This window comes from Cyanidioschyzon merolae, chromosome 18, assembly GCF_000091205.1.
Source record: "Cyanidioschyzon merolae strain 10D DNA, chromosome 18, complete genome".
Taxonomy (NCBI): Eukaryota; Rhodophyta; class Bangiophyceae; order Cyanidiales; family Cyanidiaceae; genus Cyanidioschyzon; species Cyanidioschyzon merolae.
Genome location: NC_010144.1, coordinates 1,136,950 through 1,156,681, shown reverse-complemented (window position 1 = coordinate 1,156,681; position 19,732 = coordinate 1,136,950). Strand labels below are relative to the sequence as shown.

At 54.4% G+C, this 19,732-nt stretch overlaps 5 protein-coding genes and 1 non-coding gene across 6 annotated transcripts, besides 2 other annotated features; 4 read left to right on the top strand and 2 right to left on the bottom strand.

Moving 5' to 3' along the window:
* Positions 1 to 480: 480 nt before the first annotated feature.
* On the top strand, positions 481 to 1,152 carry CYME_CMR469C (hypothetical protein, conserved; the record flags this gene model as incomplete). Its single annotated transcript, XM_005538613.1, has 1 exon — positions 481 to 1,152. One exon carries the CDS (start codon positions 481 to 483, stop codon positions 1,150 to 1,152), a length of 672 nt encoding a protein of 223 aa, XP_005538670.1.
* Positions 1,153 to 3,684: 2,532 nt separating this feature from the next.
* CYME_CMR468C (hypothetical protein) lies at positions 3,685 to 5,739 on the bottom strand (the record flags this gene model as incomplete). Its single annotated transcript, XM_005538612.1, has 1 exon — positions 3,685 to 5,739. The coding sequence occupies one exon, from the start codon at positions 5,737 to 5,739 to the stop codon at positions 3,685 to 3,687; it is 2,055 nt and encodes a 684-aa protein (XP_005538669.1).
* Positions 4,629 to 5,558: a sequence feature (possible transcribed region).
* A 277-nt stretch (positions 5,740 to 6,016) lies between the features above and the next one.
* Positions 6,017 to 7,912, top strand: CYME_CMR466T. The gene has a single exon (XR_002461642.1). It is a non-coding gene; the product is annotated as a hypothetical transcript (transcript).
* On the bottom strand, positions 7,334 to 9,463 carry CYME_CMR465C (sulfate ABC transporter ATP-binding subunit cysA; the record flags this gene model as incomplete). The annotated part of the gene is made up of 1 exon (XM_005538611.1): positions 7,334 to 9,463. One exon carries the CDS (start codon positions 9,461 to 9,463, stop codon positions 7,334 to 7,336), a length of 2,130 nt encoding a protein of 709 aa, XP_005538668.1.
* Positions 9,464 to 9,483: 20 nt separating this feature from the next.
* Positions 9,484 to 12,059: a sequence feature (repetitive element).
* Positions 12,060 to 12,147: 88 nt separating this feature from the next.
* CYME_CMR463C (hypothetical protein, conserved) lies at positions 12,148 to 12,411 on the top strand (the record flags this gene model as incomplete). The annotated part of the gene is made up of 1 exon (XM_005538610.1): positions 12,148 to 12,411. One exon carries the CDS (start codon positions 12,148 to 12,150, stop codon positions 12,409 to 12,411), a length of 264 nt encoding a protein of 87 aa, XP_005538667.1.
* Positions 12,412 to 17,657: 5,246 nt separating this feature from the next.
* CYME_CMR462C (hypothetical protein, conserved) lies at positions 17,658 to 18,335 on the top strand (the record flags this gene model as incomplete). The annotated part of the gene is made up of 1 exon (XM_005538609.1): positions 17,658 to 18,335. The coding sequence occupies one exon, from the start codon at positions 17,658 to 17,660 to the stop codon at positions 18,333 to 18,335; it is 678 nt and encodes a 225-aa protein (XP_005538666.1).
* Between the last annotated feature and the right edge of the window lie 1,397 nt (positions 18,336 to 19,732).

Below are 19,732 nucleotides of genomic sequence, written 5' to 3'. Positions count from 1 at the left end.
AACGATATCCGTTATTTGAGGAAGCCTTGTCTGAGGGCGTCGCGAATCGTCTCGACCCCAGTGCCGTCACGAATTCCAGCAACGACGAATTGAACGGGAGACACTGCAACAGAGACCGACCGAGACTCCTACAACTGCGTATCGGTTCGTATGCTCTTATTGCTGAACTTCAAATGTTGAGGCCGTGCTTCTAAAAAATCTTCGGAAAACTATCGAATGGTTAGAATGGAGCGAGCGGCTGCATCTTCCATCTGAGTGTGTCTAGCGTTCCACGTGCGCGTCACAGTGACGGTGCGTCACGGACCCTCCGGCCCTGCTGGAGACTCGGCATCGGGCGAAGGCGCTCATGTCCATTACTGTCCCTAGATATACATTCATGTACGATTTCCTCTACGGCTCCTGCGAAGATGGAACGCGAGCGGCGCTGACATCGATTGCAGCACTCGCTGATCTCCATTTGGACTGCGATCAACTCCAGCGATGTTTGTCACTGGCTTGAATAGGCTGAGGCTTGAAGAACGCACAAGATCTAGTGGGTGCACACATACTGCACTACATTGTGCGGCAGTGTACCGTGATCTCGTTCATGGGACGCGTTTGCTGCCCTGGAACAGCGCGTCGCTGGCTGCCGCACGCCCTGTTCGAAGGCGTGCGCGCACGGGAAGCGTTGTGCGCATGGCAACGCAAGCTCCCGGACGGTTGACGGTTGACCAAGCTGCAGGAAAGTTTCCTCGTCTTGTGGAGTTTTTGGAAGCATGCAAGGAGTTAGGCGAATTGCGTTTTATCGCGACGAACGCGGCGGTTGTGCTTGAGTCGACCGCAACCCTCGAGAAACTCTTCTACGCTGAGGTGCCACGCCGAGGCCTCTACGCCAACGTCGTCGACTTATCGATCAACATGGATCTACACATTCTTCTCAGCGGCGTTCGTGCGGCGCGTTTTGAACAGGGCGTCAGTCGGGGTGATCCCTCGACACCGACATACATCATTCGCTTGCTCGGGCACGAGAAGGCAGGCGAGGAGGTGGTACTGAGTATGTTTCTCAGTCCGGTTGGTGATGTCTCATCGGAAAGAGCGGCAGTATGGGAACAACTTCGGACGCGCTTTGCCTCGGCCGATGGTACAGCAGCAGCTAATACGTGCGTCTTTTAGAGTCGTTTCGGCGTAATAGAGAGCATTGAGCCGCTCGCTCCATTCTAACCATTCGATAGTTTTCCGAAGATTTTTTAGAAGCACGGCCTCAACATTTGAAGTTCAGCAATAAGAGCATACGAACCGATACGCAGTTGTAGGAGTCTCGGTCGGTCTCTGTTGCAGTGTCTCCCGTTCAATTCGTCGTTGCTGGAATTCGTGACGGCACTGGGGTCGAGACGATTCGCGACGCCCTCAGACAAGGCTTCCTCAAATAACGGATATCGTTATTCGATGCATGCGTACAAGCCGCCGCACCTGTCCTTGCCCGACGTATAGCAGGCTCGCAGCACAGACACTGCTCAAGTTTTCGATCGTTCTCGTTCAAAGCAACTCGTTGGTGCAGGCGTTGGCGCTGGTGGATTGACGTGGAAACGAAAAAGTCGATGCTGTCCCTGAACGTCGTATGTACAAGCTCATAACGTAAGCTCACTGACCTTGTCGCCTCCATTAGCTGAAATCGACCGAACAACAATTCCTACCCGTTTTGACGCTATCGGTGGAGCGCGAGCCAACAACAGCGTGCGACGCTGCACGGGGTATGCTCGTAGAGGCCCGCGTGTCTTCGGTTTGCATGGAGAAGTGTCTTGGACTCGGACTTGCGTTATCGCAGCGATCGCTTCTATCGGAGGCTGCTTCACCGCGCTGCACGAACGGAGCGTAGATGGAACTGGATCTCTCGAGTGCTTCGTCAGGCCTGGGTTTCCTTCCAGGCACTGTTTCGTCATGGTCAATATCGCGTTCCACAAATCCGCTGCACGAACGGAGCGTAGATGGAACTGGATCTCTCGAGTGCTTCGTCAGGCCCGGGTTTCCTTCCAGACACTGTTTCGTCATGGTCAGTATCGCGTTCCACAAATCCGCTGCACGAACGGAGCGTAGATGGAACTGGATCTCTCGAGTGCTTCGTCAGGCCCGGGTTTCCTTCCAGACACTGTTTCGTCATGGTCAATATCGCGTTCCACAAATCCGCAGCCGAATGGGGCAGCCTACGCTTTCGTGTCCTGCGAACAGCACACTCGCCGAGGAGATTGCCGACGACGACGCCCGTCATCCTAGGGTACAGCACTGAGGCGCGGAAACGGAGTGAGACATCGAAGGAACCCCACGCTACCCGTCAAGTTCGTGTGGTTAGGGACGAAGCAAGCGTTCCCGTGTCACGTGGCGGTGCTCGAAGAAGAAGGAGGAGAAGCCCGCGGATGTTTGGTGCGCGTATAGGAACATCTGAAAAGAGTTAAGCGCCACCGCCGCGAAGGACGCACTGGGGCTCTGTATAAATAACATGAAAATGGCGAGTGAAGCGTAGCTCACAACGATCGAGTGTCTATGATATTCGTCGATAACAGCTTGAATCGGCCACATCGGCGCTTGGACGTGTTCCTCAATATCCATCGACTAGTGACAACCGATCTAGAGTAAAAGGACAGACCGCGGTTTTTCATTTCAGATACAAGAAACATAAAACAAGAAGCAGTCACGGAAAAATCCCACAGTGGCTGGCGCTGACGGCCAGGAGAAGAGGCCCATTTTTTAGAGAGCTAGCCAGTATTCGTGGACCTGCTCCATTTTATGCTGACACCAATCTAGACCCCGACGCTGAAACGATTCGGATACGCATCATCGGTACCAGGCGCATTACCAGGCATGTGACGCTCGATGTGAACCGGGAGCGCATCACGGTAATCGCTCGCTTGCGGCCGCTTCTACGAAACCGCGCACGGGTGCATCGTTTGGTATGACCATTGCCAGCTAATGCCATCGTTAGATTAGCGTATGTTCTCAATGCCGAGTAGAATCGGGGCGCTGCACACAACGAAAGAGACCGAGTGCGGCAGTGCAGCTACCGTCAAGCGTTGCGTGTCGTCGAGACGCACTCCTCGCGTTGCCATCCAGTGGATCGTTCGGATACCACCGGCGGCTGACGGTCCCGACGAGATACGCCCATCTCTGGGATACAGATGCCCTAGGTATGCTCCAGACGGACGCAGACTCGGTGACGCTCGGCAGGCACGTTGCCTCGTGCAAGTCCTCAGGATGCGGACAGCCGCCCGTGGCGCTCCCATACGGGGACTCAGTGATTCAAAAACATGAACTTGAGCGAGCAACTGACGCCAAAGCTAATGCTGTAACAGCTGCGCCGTTCGCTCGGACACTGCTGCTGTCGGCGACGCGAAGCTGGGAAACGCATCTCGTTGACGTTCCGAACGAGCCCGCGCGCCCACCTGCGCCCTGGCGCGCTATGGCGAAAATCGATGCAGCCACGAACACCCAAAGGGGAAACATTGTAGCGCAGCATACGAAGCATAACATGTGAATAGCGGGTATATACTCAAAGGGAACGGCAAGGAACACGAGTCGCAAACCAGATGATCCTCTCGAGGATCGAGGCGGCTTGGATACATATCTCTATGGGACACGCGGAGTCGCTCACGCGTGCCCATGTGTGCGAGTCCCAGGTCAAGTATCTCAACGCACATAGCGATGTCGAACGCTCTAGGTGCTGATGGCATCAGCTGTTCGCTGCTGACGCTGCATTTGCAGCTGTCTCCGCAGCGCTCGGATGCGTTCATACGTTCGCGTCCGAGATTGCAGATAACAGGATCTGGACTCATTGAGGAAAGTCGCTTTGTACGCCCCTGGTCTGTGTAGAAGCATGGAGCCATGGAGCGCTGCATTTGGATGAGCTCCTTCTGAGCTGATTTGGCCAAAATCAGTCTCAGAAAGACCTCGTAATGCCGGCGCGCCCGCTTCACCCGCTTTCGAGGCCGGTGGTGGACACTGCGTCCCGTCATCCACCTGACCCGCGAATGCACAAGCACCGTCATCACCATCATCATCATCATCACGATTCGTGTGCGTTGTGGAGTTGCGGACACCCGCATGGAATGCGGTGACGAGGGTCTGCCACCAGCCGCTCGCACGCGAGCGCTGAACCCCCACCGCCGACCGTGGTGCCTGCGACGGCAGCAGTACCGATGATGACGGCCCCAGAGCGGCTCCGTATCGGCACGAGCGCGGCATGCGCACGATCTCATCCGCTGCGTACATTTGCCTGATGGCTGCTTCGTCTGCGGAGCACCACGCATATGGAAATCGCTCTGGTTCCATTTTCGGTGCAAGCAAACGAGGAAACCGAGCTTCTTTCATGGATTCTAATTCCGTCACAGACATAACATGCACCGCTCTGGAACGTGCGTCAACAACTGCACTTGACTGTGCGTGCTCTGGCTCAGTGTCCAACACATGATCGCTGTCGGGCTCCTTGCCAAGTTCGAAACGCTCAACAACGCGACCAGACGCTCCAGCCGGTGAACCAGGTGTCCATTGCTTCGAAGTTCCCCGATATATGGCTCCATCACGGACATTCGCCTCGGAGTCCCCAGCATGAACCCGTGTAGCGCGCTCAGCAGACGACAAGCGCTGCCTCGAGCGGGCATCGCCTCCGTGCACTTCCCGCGTATCAGCATGCGTGCACCGCTCACGCACAGCAGCAGCATCAGTACCATCAGCAGCAGCAGCAGCAGCAGCGGCACCGGTGACATGCATCCCTTCAACGGCATGCCGTGCGTACACGTGTCCGCGTCGATCTCGATATTCACCTCGATACAGCGCCTCGAGATGGTGATCCCGTTCGAGCCACGCAGCAGCGACACGGCGAACGCGCGCTAGCCGCTCCGCAAGGCCGATCTGGGCTCCGTGCAGGGCAGCGTTCCCGAGCATGGCGGCCTCTGCTGCGTTGCCGCTACGGGCGAGCATCCACGCCAAAGCGAAACAGAGCAACTCTTTGAACGCAAGCCGTGACTGGCGTAGCTGTGCCTGCACACGCCCTAGAAAAAGGTCTATTTCTGGTTCCCAGGTTTCCAGGTTTGGTAGTAACAAGTTTTGGTACACCAAGGCCGCGCACTCGAAGAGCGGCGATGCGGCTGACGCCCAGTACCCCGATCGGTGACGAAGGCGACTTGCACGCGGAAACCAGCTTCGATTTCGAAAGGAGGTTCCTTCAACGTTGCCAACGCTATGCGACCGTGCACCGGGGCTGTTCGTTGCGGACGTATGCGCGGAAAGCGGCGATGCGCGTGTTTCCGCTCCACTGTTCGCTCGACGCGCGGGTTCAACTTGGTAAGTGCCGCCAAAAAAGAGCAAAGGTGCCAATGTATCTGCTAACCCGCGGTGCAGCGGGAAAACGAGAAACATCAGAATAAGCGCTTCGAGCCAGGAATGCGCTCGGACCAGGCGACGAACGAGCAGGTCACTTCCCGACAAGTGAGCGGTGTTCGAGCCCCAGGTCGTCACGAGCCACAAGATTCGAAAGAGCTCACGAATTGCTCCGGTGCACAACTTACTGAAGCCGTAAACGATCCAAAACTGAAACACCCGTCGGTACCGTAAGGTCGAGCAGCCGCGCCCCGTCAGCAACATCCCGAGCAACACCAGCGTGTGGTACGCTGCAAATGACAGCACACACAGCTGGAGCCAAACAGGCACGGGTGCAACCCGCAACGCGCTAATGAGGTGCAGTCCATTCGTACCGGGGTCAGTCAGCGGCATAGCGTCAACGTCCAAGTGTCCGTGCTGCAGTGCTGGGACCAGCGCGTCCTGCTGGACTCGGTGACTCAAGACGATGCGCGCTCAGCGATGCAGGAAAAGTCTCCAAGTGCCTCAAGTTGTGAAAGTCGTCTCCACGGAGCGTCTCGACAAAAGGTGCGCACAAAAGAGTCGAAGCGGGGTTGCGTTTATGCGCTGTCAAACGGCTCACCGTAGACCCCAACGATTCAAGAACGCCGCCGCAGCCCGAACGGATGCAGCGCTTGCGGCTCTGACTGCCGTGCGAGCGAGGTTCCCCTGAACGGGCAGGTGTGTTTCTTTGCGTACTGGTTTTGAATAGGAAAGAGCGTTGAGCGTTTAGGACGTAGACCCAGTTCCTCCATAAGATGGTTCGGTAAGGGTTTATGTGTCATCATGGACGCTGCAAGCTCCCAAGAACACGGTTCGCGAGTCGAACGCGGACGCTTCGTGAGGTGTTATGGACCGGATTGGCAACGATGCCAAGAGGCGCAGCATCATTGCTGCAGACGTGCTGCTTGCGTCATCTAGACACCCGCGATTCACGATATACCGGCCCGTAACCACACAGCGCAAAGCCCTTGGTGAAACAGGGGCCACTCGAGCGACGCTTGGCTGGAGTCGCGACGGACGGTGCGGGTTCACGGGTACCTGCCGCGTGCCGTCCCAGCAGCGGTGCAGGGGTCAGGGCGCCCCGCAGCCTCGAGTCTATAGTCTGTTGCGACCGAGAAATCGTTGTTTGCTGGCCCTTGACGAAACGCGTTGGACCTTTAACGGGGCGAGCACGCCAAATTGCCCTCGACGAAGTGTTTGCCTGTCTCCGCTGCTGATAGCGAACCTACTCCCGAGTGCAGCGCTCGACTGCTGCTCACTGGTGAACTGCTGGGGTCACGTTCTCCAAGCAAGCCGTTCGCAAGTCGACGGATGCTAAAAGTCGCCTGGGTTGAGACGTGCGGCATGCGGCGTTCCTTGTTGAGGTCAGCGTTGCTGCTTGATGGATTCTTTCTTGACATGTTGCTGACGTATTTCAGGTGCTAGTGCTGACTTTGCAGCAAGTTCCTCGATCATGTTTCGCCGAACCGGACGTAACTTTCGTCTCGCGCGCTGTATCAAGGAATCTTTGCGAGCGGTAACCAACACTTTAGGTCATACGAGGCCTCTGCTGTCGTCGTCGCCTGTGCGAGCGCCGCGAAGCGACGTTTGCCTGCACGTATCGAATGCGCACGCCTCGAATCGGGCGGTAGACGCTGGGGCGGAAGCTTATTTGCATCCGCAAACAGAATGCCGAGCAGGCGATGTGAAAGAACGCTATCCGATCCAAATCCGACGAGCTGAGGAAGATGCTCAAGAACATGATACCTTGCCGCCGCCGAGCAACATGATTTCGGGGAGAACACCGCCCCTGCATCAGAATGCTCGTCGCCCTGGGTCCGAATAACGTACAAGCGCTGGCGAGGCAGTAGCTTCGCGACGCTCTACCCTGGGCGCGCAGAAGAGTGCATCTCAGACCGTCTCGCCTATGCCCCGAAATTTTGGTACGGAAAAGTTTTGCGCAGTGGTGGAGTCCCTGGTCTATCTTTCAGATGTTATACTCGGCCTCGTCCACCTCGAAGGAGCGTTCCCCGAAGAACTTAACATGCACGAGGTCGCCGGGATACAAATCGCCCAGCTCTTTGTAGCGCGTTGTGAGCATGATGGATTGAAGAATTTGGCCGTCTTGGAGCTCGACATCAACACGCACACTCCAACCTAAGAAAAACACGTCGACAACACGAGCCGGAGCCGTGGTGCTATCGGGGCTGCGATGCAAGTGAACGTCATGAGGACGCAGCATCAAGTACTGGGCGGCGTTATCGCTCTTACGGACATTGGTCGTTGTCTCAGACTCGCGCGGTATTGTCGGCGGACGCTCGGGGTCCGACCAAATGGAGTCTTTTTTGGATGTCTCCACGGAGCGCGCTCGAGTAGCATTCGTGAAGGTGCGCCCGTTTGCCTGCTCTGCGGGGAGCGCATCACGACTCACGACGCTCACATCGCCCATGAAGCTCATGACAAACGGCGACGCTGGATGCTCATAGATCTCAAGCGGTGTGCCGACCTGCTCGATCTGGCCCTTGTTCATGACCACCACGGAGCTGGCTATCTCTAAAGCCTCCTGTTGATCATGCGTCACGAAGATCGTCGTTGTGCCGACCTCATCGTGCAAGCGCCGAAGCCATGCACGCAGACTCCGCCGCACTCGCGTATCCAACGCACCAAACGGCTCATCGAGGAGGAGGACGCGCGGTTCGGGAGCTAGGGCTCGAGCCAGCGCAACCCGTTGGCGCTGTCCGCCGCTCAGTTGATGTGGGTAGCGGTCACCGAGTCCCTCAAGACCCATGAGCTTCAGAAGCTCCAAGACGCGCCGTTCTATTTCTGAGCGAGGCGTCTTGCGAATCTCCAATCCAAATGCAATGTTCTTCCACACGGTCATGTGCTTCCACAATGCATAATGCTGGAATACAAAGCCAATCCGTCGTTCCTGAACACTCATCTCCTCGGTATCTCGCCCATGGAGGAAGATACGCCCCGAGGTCGGATTCTCAAGCCCCGCAATACAACGAAGCAGTGTCGACTTGCCGCTACCGCTGGGGCCAACCAAAGCCACTAGCGAGCCGTCCTCGATATCGAGCAAAATATCACAAAGGGCGTAAAATTGTCCTCCTGGTGCATGTGAGTCGGGAAAAACCTTGTGTACATGGCGTATCGCGATGCAAGTTTCCGCGTTGCTTCGGTCAACATCTGTGATGTCACGACTACTGGGAGTCGGCGACGCTACCCTTGTCGGTTCGTGACGGGAATGTCGAGCGCGTGCTCGCGGAATAACTGTGGTGTCCGCTCCATTCTGTGCGAATGAGGCACCTGAAGCTGGTACTGTCCCCGTTGGTGCTTGTTCTTTGATCAAGTGGGGCCAAGTTTGGCGCGATGACCGTTTCCGGCCGAAGAAACGCTCGAACAGCGAGGCTTTCCAGGAGCGAGAGCGCGAGCGCGGGAGCGCACGCTTTACCGGATGCGGGGAATGCCTCTGAACAAGAATCCGTGAAGCTCCATGGATCGGATAGAGAACAGGAGCGCTGAAGGAACTCTCCTGGATGCCTATGCACGGGTGTTTGCCGTGCACTTTGGTCAAAGCACAGGGCTCAGTAAACCAGACGAAGCTGGTACGCGCTGAAAAACTTCGCGGGTGGGTTCCACGGTTGACCACTGCAGCATTACCATATCCCGAGAAAGCGACCTCGCTCTCAGTGTCAAACTGTCCTAATTGGGCAGGAGCAATGTGCCTCTTTTCCGTGGTTCGCTGCCGAGTTCCCTTATGAAGGCCCTGGTGTGGTGCGCAGGCGTGCCCCAGCTGCGGACTACCCATGGCGTGCGGGCAACTCCCTCGCTGTTCCCTGAGGGGCTCGTCCAAAACACAGCACAAAACAAAACAGCACTGTCTAGTGCACTGTTTTCCTGTTCTGTCTTGAGGCCAGGCTATCGTCCTGAGCAAGATATCCGAGTGCATCGCAGGCATTCGGCGGCGCCGCCGCCGTGCACTGCTGCTCGAAGCAGTACCGCTGATCTTTTTTCGATGAAGAAACGTCTTCATTGATAAGGGATACCAGATTGCGGGACGGGTATTAGGATTCATGTAATTGTCCATCATAAGGCAACTACCTCCAAGTTCCATTACTGGTGTATTCTTTCGGGTGCACCGGTCGTTTCGAATGTTCTATCATGCGCCGATTACCTGCTTTGAGCACTCGCCGTGGCGCTTCTACCGCTGGAACGGATGCAGCACGGAGACAGAAAGGCTTTACCATACCACAGAGGGTGCCGGATCGAGGCAGGGTTCATCTGATACGGGGTCGGGATTCGTTATCATTCTGGGAACCTGGAAACGGCGCGGACAGACCTACCGGCTGCGGCTGCGCGAAGCGATACGCTAGGAGTCCACTGGGACCAGCGCGACGACCAGACGCAGGCTACCCGTTCAGAGTCCAAGAATAAACTGCGTTTCGGACAAGCTGCTTATATCTCGCTACAGCGCTGGGCACTGGAGGGAGCATGAAGCATGAGACTGGGAAATTCGTCCCGCTCGCGCGCTTTTCCGCCTCTAAGGTGAACTTTCGAAAGCTTAGAAACTTTCCCCATCTAACGCCTACCGTAGAGGGGAAAGAAATTGTTATCGAGCTGCTACTTCATGACTCGTTTCTATTCTTTTATCCATGGCGCGGTCGATACGCGCACCTCGAGAACTGGCACTCACGAGGCACGACGTAAATGTCGCTGTGGAAGGGAAACGCGATCCTGATATATAGAGTTTTGCTCCACCGAAAAAGATGTGTTTGCGTTGTAGTCGTAGCAAAGCATCGTTTTCAGTTCGATTGCGTTTTAACCCTCAACAGACTGGGGTCAAGTTATTTTTGCTGGTTTGTAGAAGAAGCGTTCAAAAATGCGCTCTTTTTCAAGAAAAAAAAAACAAATACAAAAAGGAAACGTATAGAAAAGGAAGTAGAGGATCCTGGAGGCGCAGTGTCGCCAGCTGCCAGAAAAAGACGACAATCAGTACAGAGTCCAGAGGTACAAGAGAAGACGAACAAGCTGTACGAAAGGCAACAGTACGACGAGATGGTGGCGAAAGCCTGTCTTCTTAAACGTGTGAAGGATTCGTACAAGGAAAAGTTGCGAGACGCCATCCGCAACCGTGTCGACTCGTGCTCCAAGAGCATTGTTAAGGCGTCGTCAGGACTGATGCATTTGGCGAGGGAGATGTATCGCAACGTGACGCACATGGAAACAGTCGAGATTCCAGACGAGTTTTTCGACAAGACCTCTACTCGCCAGCTGATGTTTGGCACAGGGGAAACGCGCAGGGAAAATGAGCGGGTTCACGCTCTTCACGAAAAACGTCCGTTTTACAGCCTCGAGGGTACTCGATACAAGGGTGACTCGCGTATTTGCACATACGGGGCGATGAAGTACATCACGAACCTGAAGAACCATTCGACGATGAACCTCGAACGTTTCATGATACGCGCCGTGTTTGCGCTGTACCCGGTCTTCTCTCGCAAAGCAATATGGGCGATTATCAATGGTATCAAAAACAATGGCCAGCATGAAGATGAGATCGAATTTGTCGACAAGAAAGTGTCAAACGAGAATACGAGTGAAGCTTCTGTAATCCGTGCGCTTTTTCAAGAGGATCGTCTTGTACTTGGGCTGGCTAATCCAGCAGAAAAGATATCAGAGTTGAAAAAATATAAGGAAAGATACTTTCGCCTCATCCTGCCGTATTTCGTGTTTTTGGACCGAGAACTCAAACGCAAGGCGGAGATGATGCGGGATGAGGAAGAAAATGAGGAGTGGGAGAGACGGAAGGCTGCCCTAATGGGGAAGCGCTTCAATGTCGTTCCGTTATGCAACGTCAAGTCACATTTTGTGACTATCAACTCCAGCGTCCTTCATGGCCCATTGAAAGAAATCAGCCCGGAGTTCGATATCCGTGAGGAGTTCAGCAAAGTGACAAACCGCGGGGCGGTTTTTCGAGCCTTTCGGGAATTCATGGAAACCCAGGCTGCTCATGACGAGGAGATGTGGAAAGAATATTCAAAGCCCCGCTGGGCTCGTCTGCGTATGAATCTATACAGTGGGAAGCAGCGTGCATTCGCCAAGTTCTTTAATGAGTTGAGCGCCTTGGAGGACGACAAGAGTCACAGGCTGGTAGTAGCGTACGGAGCAGGGCGCTGGGTGACCCAAAAAGGGTGTACCCCAGCCCCAACGACAAGAACGTACAAGGAGTGGGCACGACGTTTCGTTACGATACCAAAAGATAAGTTTCGAACATTCTATAAACACCATGAGTTGGGATATACACTTCAGAGAGTGGAGATGGAAAAGTGCCAGCGGATCCCTGAGGATATGAAAACGTACGGGGCGCTGACGGTAGAGCGAATGGAAAGGGGAGCGAAAGTTCGAGGAATACTTGCATTAGTAAGTACAACCAATGATGGCAAGAAACGTATGGAATTCGTGAACAGAGACTTTAATGCCGCTGTCAATATAAGGAGATGTGCGGTGTTGGAGACGAGACCTCCAGAGCTGAACACGAGAGAATTTTGTGGGAGAACCTCTCAAAGTGGACTAATATGAGAAAAAAATGGAATCAGTAGTTGGTGGCCGGTCCAAAAAGTCTGGGAGGCGTCTGCACGTCACTTGGAGAGGTCTTGTCTAGGGCGCGTTTCTCGCCACTACTGTACACTTCTGGCCGCAGCAGCGTTTATCTTGTAAGACGTTCGTGTACCCGATTTGTCCGAGGTTATTCTTGCTCTTGATAAGCTCAGAGTCGCGTTTTCAAGCAGACATCGGCCAAGAATGGGTGCTATGCAAGTGAAGAAGAATCCTTACGTGGAAGCCTGGGTTGCTGGACGGGAGACTCTAGAGGAGCGGTTCCGTTTCACCCCGCGGAACATTCGTACCGCGTTGCTCTTTGGAGTCTTGGTTCCGTACGGCATCTATCTGCTCGTTGCGCACGATATGGCGGAGTCGAAAAGCACGGATCGGCCCGAATGGAAACATCTCAAGCGAGAGTTTCCTGGCGTTCCCGTCAGATCCGCTGACTCTGCGCAGCACTCGTAGGGAACCCGTGGCTAAAATAGAGCAAGTCGAGATGGTCCTCTGCTGTACTGAAGCTGCGACCACACGCTTACAGGGCTCCTCAAGGCCCCACTTGCTGCTTGGGGGCGAAATGTCGGAAGTCTGTTGCAGCGCACTAGACTAAAGCTGGTCATACGTGTATGGCTATGTCTGGGTGAGGCACGGGAGCAGTTGCTGCGTCGACCAGCGCCCTGCACACGCTGAGTATTCGAGTTGCCCCGAGTACCGCTAAAGCCCCATGAGAAGCGCTTGCATACGATCAACGCTCCTTGACAGGTGGATAGAGGGACCTCCGCACACACCAACGGACCCAGAAGGAGCGAATATGCCAACGAAGCGTACTAGAGAGCACAAACCGCAAATGGAGGCCTCCATGAGGTAATATGGATATGTTCTGCCTTTCTCAGTGCTGGAACGGGTGGACTACTGGAAATCGTTTCACGAGGTGGGATGTTGTTATTTGTGGCTGCGGCGTCTGGGTTTTGTGGATCTTTGCGTCGTTTCAGTCTCACATGCAAGGCAGGAGCGACCAGCGGAGTGCGGCAGGAAAGGGGCATACCACCGGATTCCGTGTCTTGGAAAGGCGAGACTTGAGGGCTACGGTTGCATTGCAGTAGGCTATCGATGACCACTGACGACACGAGGCGTCATGCCGCTCTGGCTGGCAGTCGGGAGAGTCGAAAACCGCGCGAGCGACGCCTAGTACGGCATTGTACTGAGCCTGTTGACTAATGTTGAGCGTGAGAGCGAAGCGTTCCCCTCTCCTGGACCAAGACACAGAATCCGTAATGGCTTCACGAGCGGTCTGCATTTACGGGAAGTGCGCACCTCTATGGATGCGGATCACCTGTGTTCACGACAACGAAGCGGGCCACAGCACGTTTTTCTCACAGCGATGCTTCGATGAGTCTAGCGACTTGTGCGCCTATGCAGAAGCACGAATATCCGAGATATTGGATAAACGAGTCTTTCCAACAGTGGACGATAGATCATCTGAGCTAGTGATGATTTGTTGTTCAGCAGCTGCCAGCCAGATGTATACAAATGCCGGGACTCCAGTTTAGCGTTCGTTTGCCCAGAGTCCTGCTCATCGCGCAACCCAACTCGCTTAGGAAGACGACCACGCAAGATGAGCGCCGACTGACTGGCTTATTCAGATAACTGTACTTCAGCGCCTGGACAGGACTGCAGACCTAAGATTTTGGCGTGCGATGCTGTTTGGTTCCAGACGGAAACCTGTGTCACCATCCGAATAGGGTGGTCCGATCAAGGCTCAACGATGCTCTGACGATGCCACCTGCCCGCACGCACCGACGGAGAACTGCAGCGACACCAATAAGCGGGGCAATACCACTATCGGATACTAGTCGATTGCGAGTCAGGCGCTCATCGTCTGCCGTTTCCATTGCTCCAGCCCGGCGCTGCATAGCGCTATGATCGGTTGTAGCATAGTGCTGGAACGCCAGCGAGTTCACATTAGGAACGGTTGAGACGGAAAGGTGCTATTGAGAGGATGACTGGTCTGGAACGGGTGCTGAACATTAGCTCCATGCGGAAAACTGTACCGCCACCGCCGAGGTCGCTGATCCAGGACGCTGCATGCTGACCGATCTTTTGCATGGAACGATAGGCGTGCACCAGAAGGTACCGTCTCGAGCTTGCATCCTAGCCGAGCAGCAGGATCAGTTCAGCTTCTGGAACGTAGCAGTGCCGCAGGTGTGTTCAAGGAAGCGTCTTGCCCCACTAGTAGACGGCACAATCTACAAAAATGCGTCCGGCTGCGATCGCGATACGTACTAGTTCGGCGACAGGGATAGCGAAACGCACGATTCGATTCGCGCCGCCTCTGTTCCCGGACTCGGCGACGTTGGAGTACCACCGCCCGACACGGATCGCGCGTCGAAAGACGGCGCGCCTGTGCCTGAACGCCAACCGAAAACACGGATTTAAGTGTACGAAGTGGACATAGGTACTCGAGCATCATTCGGTGCGGCGTCGCGCAAGCATTTATATACTGCTTTCTGTACAGAATCGTCTGACTATACTCGCGCAGGATCGATGTGCAGTATCAGTCACTCGTCCGTGATGAATCTTCATCCGGCACATGCTCAGCGATGATGATGGAAATTTATCACCGCGCGCCTCGGTACAAGTGATCCACTCTCACGGGCGTCCAGGCAGGGGTCCCTGCCGAGATCTGCGAGATCTGCGCCTGTGCCGGAGGGCATGAGCCGTCATCAGTGGCGGCGGTGACGTCCGAATCGCTGACTCTTTTGGGGCGCACGACATCCGGTACCTCTGGACATTCAGCTCAATAGTACAGGATCTTCGCTGCATGGAATTGAATGCTGTTTCCACAGTGAGGAACAAGCGATCGACGTCACTATGCGTTGTACAGCAGAGATCGTCGGGGAATTGCCTTTTGAATCTATATCCTCTACTGAACAGTGCAAGGATGACTGCATTCCTCCTTCAGATCAGTCATACCACAGTACTCTGCTGACTGGCGAGCACTGAAAGAAAGAAAAAGTTGTACGCGCCCCGCGCCAAAAACCGATATACCCAAAGATTCATTGCTGTCATTAGTAGGAAAACAATGCGTCGATCGCAGTCGCCAAGTGCGTCTCTGATTCGTATCAGCTTGCTCGTATGGTTATGAAAACACTGGGATACCGCCGCGAAAAAAGTCATAGTTCACGTGCATCCATCTTCCACCGAAATCGCAAGTACAACAACGTTCCCGGAACTCAGCGATCGGTATGAAGCAGATGGACGTGGGTTTGTTTTTCCCGTCGATGAGAATTCCTTCGGACGAAACGGTCGGAGCGGAAATGTGTACTCGCGGAGCAGGGAGCACGATGTACGTACAATCGAACTCGAAAAAGGGACGACATCATCTATTCTAACTGCAGTGGATTTATTTGGCGGCCTAAGTTTCTCTCGTAGAGAAGGCTCACACAACAACCCCACTTTATCGAGTCCTAGAAGACTTTTCCCTGACGTCTGACGATGTCCTTCTATTGGACTGCGTGGTATTTCACTATTACCCCTACGTTCGAGCATTTGCTGGTTCGATCCAACATGGACCTGCTTTTCATTCCTCCGTACACTCTGTGGTACAATGCCATCGAACGAATGTTTTCTATCGTGAAACATAATGATCGCTCCACTGGGCGAATCGCGCAAGCGTTCACCATACGATGACTCCGACGCCCATGTCGGCTTTCTTCTGCAAGTTCTTCTCGTCCCGGAAAGGTTCTCACCTAAGGGTCTAAAGAATGTATTCAATTGAAGAGATAAAAAATCCAAGGGAAAATTATGGACATAAAAGTAAGTGATCCTGGAGGCCCTGTGCGGCCGGCTGCAGGAAAAATCGAAAATAATATTCTTCTGGGCGACCGTCGAGCCAAGAAGAGCAAGTGACGGGAAAGAAGAAGAAGAGGGGAGGAGATTGCCGAGAAAATGTGTTTGTCTGACGGAGCGACAATGAGACTGTAGTGGCACAGAGAGGGTACGAGTTCGAGGAATCCTTGGTTTCAAATGGACAACTTCGGGAATCGAAAAACATCAATAAAGACGAACGGATACATGCGTGGTTTCAGCATTCTCGGTCGTATTTTCGGGGAGGCTTCTTCGACGCCTTGCCGCTAGAACTCGTACCGTCGTACGAATCGAGATAACCTGCATCGCTCGTGAACAAGGACTCGCAAAATAACTTGCCTCATTATTTTACCAGAACGCGTTATCCTCCACGCGTCTCCGTCCTCACAGGTGACATGCGCAAATCAAATAGGCTTCAAGTTTTTCATCGCTAAGATCTGGGCAAGTCGCAGGCGCAGCGATTCACGCTCCTATACTGACGAAAAGAAACCTCGACGTGGTCGCTTGACGACTGCTCCAGAAACTCACATCGAATGTCCGCTGAAATCATCACGTCATATAATAATCGATTCCGTTCGAAAAACGAATCCTTCGTTTTTCTTCGCTATCGATCAAACCGGATTCCACATGAGCATGGTACCGTTTACAGGATACGCCATCCGAGGCTTTTCGGCGCTTCTGCTTCCATGGAAAGGAGTGTCGCACTCAGAATTCAGTCATCGCAGGGATCATGTCCATTGGAAGTCGCGTATCGCCGCTGAAAGCTCGAAGCGCAGCCGGATCGAATGATCTCGTCACGTTGTCTGACCTCGACTTTCTACCTCGGTCTCGTTCTCGCACGGACGAAATCGCCTTCCGAAACTCTTCTACCGAATCGTACAGCGTGCGCGTGGCTGTGTTGCGAACAAAGTACTCGCCACCGGAACGCCCAGAGGAAGCCCGTGATCGTCGCATGCGGCATATGGCGGGAAAAGCCAGGGAGGTATCAAGGAGGGCCTTCTGGACCCGTCAACGACATGTGCCAAGCGATGAAGTAAGCGTTCACGCGCCACATGCGGCCCGCTGAGCAAGAGGATGTGCAGTGGAAATACGGCAACACCTGACGATTGTCAAGTGTAGCGGCTGCGAACGGCGCACCGAGGCTTTATACGGTGGAGATGAAAAATCGTACGTACTGCATCGATCGCAACTTTTGCCCGTGCATGAAATGCGTCGACAACAGCTGGCAATAGCGTCATCGAGACTCCAACGCCAGGATCCAGAACCTTGAACTGCTGACAACGGTGCTGGCAGCACATGAGAGACCGATGCACTTTAAGCTGGAAATAAAGGAATCGGGAAGAAAGCAGTCGCAGGAAAGAGCCCGCGCAGGCTTATGCTGATCATAGTGGAACTGAACCGAAACTTTAGCATGTTCGCTGGTGTTCGCAAGAAGAACTCCTTCTCTTTTCGTTCTAAGATGGGCATATCCAGCGATGGCCTCGACGCATTCTGGAGCTCCCGGTGTGCCGAGAGCGTACCTACCTGCCTGAATCGTATAGCGTGCTGTCCTTCTCTTTTCGTTCTAAGATGGGCATATCCAGCAATGGCCTCGACGCATTCTGGATCTCCCGGTGTGCCGAGAGCGTACCTACCTACCTGAATAGTATAGCGTGCTGTCTCCGCAACCACCACCACCTCCTCCTCCTGCACGCGAACGGCGACTGCATCTCGCCCAGGTACACGTTGCGGGATACCGAGCGGCGTGCGTCAGGTCGCAGCAAAGATGCCATTTGGGTTCGTATAGGCGATACGCTTTCCTCTATGTTGTGCGGCCTGGTGCCTACAAAAGCTGAAACGTATTTTCTATGCTTGTAGGACCTGCTCCGACGACTGATGGCTCTGCAGAGAACACCCTGAACGAAAAACGCCTCGTCCACGGCAGTATAGCGTTTTGGCTAGGACCGCGAGCGCCCCAGACAAAAACCCACCGCTGGACGGTCTACGTGCGTGGTGCGCGTGACCCGCTCGAGGATCTCTCGCTCTACATCCAAAAAGTGGAGTTCGTGCTGCACGAGTCCTTCGCGGACCCGGTGCGCGTGGTGAAGGAGCCACCGTTCTGCCTCACGGAACACGGCTGGGGTGAGTTTGAGGTTATTATACGGCTCTTTCCTATTTCTGATCCGGATAAACCGGTGGAAATGTATCATCCGCTTCGGCTTTTTCCATCAGTGGGGCAGGAATTAACTGAGAAACCCGTCGTGAGTGAGCATCTCGATGTGCTCGTTTTCTCACAGCCAGCGCCTGAAGTCGAACGCGCACTCCACCGCTCTGATGTAGCGCGGATGCCGTCGGATTGTTGGGGTGATCTTATGCCGCTCTTTGGTGGTGACCTGCATCAGGTCGAGGAAGAGGATCTGCGAAAAGTCCAGCAGGCCCGCGAACGCGTTCGACAACAAATCCAGGCGACAAGACTGCAGTACGAAGCTCTGACAGCGGAGCTGGCGCGTGCTCGAACACATGCCCTGCATAGAGAGCTGTCGTGACCGGCATTTTGGCGGTCGCGGGTGACACGGCAGCGAAGTGAACGCGCGCCGAATGCTCCCTAGTGCTGATGGTGCACACTGCGCTCGTGAGCCAAGGAACCACTCCGCATGATAGCGCTCGTATGTCAGGAAAAATGCAGTGCCTCTTGTGCCCATTGTTCACTGCACACGATTCGAGCTTTGCGTGCGCACCTCCACATGACTGGCCACAGAGCAACATTCGGTTACCCGATAAGCAAGGTGTCTGCATTAGAGTCGACGCACTTCATTCTGTAGATGAACACCAACGCTGCGTACATGCGACGATTTTTGACCACAGTACACACGCGCATGCCCCCGAGATGGGAGGCACAACGCTAGGCTGAAAGAGTGTGAACAACGTTGCAGCGAATCGTCGAAATCGATTGCAATGATCCCAACGGAGCGCTGAAAAGGGATGCATGAATCCAGCCCTTCTCGATATGCAGTGGTGCCGCTTCGGGTGCGGTATTCATGAACGCACCAAAGTTTAATGGGCGCACGGCAAGGCGGCTGTGAACGCTTCGACGCACGTAAAGTATCTAGCACTAAGAGCTGGCTATGTGCCGTCGCAAAGCTTGTCGTCTCGCTGGCGACGTTACACACACCCGCACGACGTTATTTCGTTGCACCAATTCATGAACGCTTGCACATACAGGAAACGAAACTTCGCGCAAGAAGCTGCTGCTGCATCTGGCGCCTCAGGGACGGCACAAGATCCCACCGAAAGTCTCCAGGGGGCAGTTCATCGAGAATCAGACCCTTCATTGCACCTTGGGACAGGATGTTTGAAGCGGGGGTATTCCATAGACCTTGTTTGGCTTGGAAAAAGGCGAACATTCGGAGATCGCGGATGACCCGCTACACGAACAGTGAAATACCGTGTCGAGAACAACGGGAACCGTGAACAATGCAGATTCCGTCGTACTGGAGTCAGAAGCACATGGATTCCGAGCAAAGCACATCTGGAACCTCCCGTGCCGTCATCCGCGTATACGCTGAAGAGATACGAGCGCTCTGCTGGCGCAACCAGGAGAAACACGCGCAGCGACCGAGACTCGAGCTGAAGGCTCCTATCGATGTCGGTAAACTTGTCGGCAGCGATAAGGCGCCGATCACACTGGGTCCCTTTCGAAAGACCAATTCCATCCAGAGACGCATCCGAATCACGCATCCTTTATGGACTATGCTCGAAAACATCCCAGCTTTATGATCGTATCCTGAGGCGAAAGAACATGCACTTGGCTGAGCCCTTCGCAGAGCAGGCCTCCAGGGGTTGATTTCCAACTCAGTCTCCACGAGCGATCGTGCGAGACTCGATCACCGGGACACAAGTCGCAGATGGATAACTTCCCGCGAACAGTTCTAAAAGTGCGAAG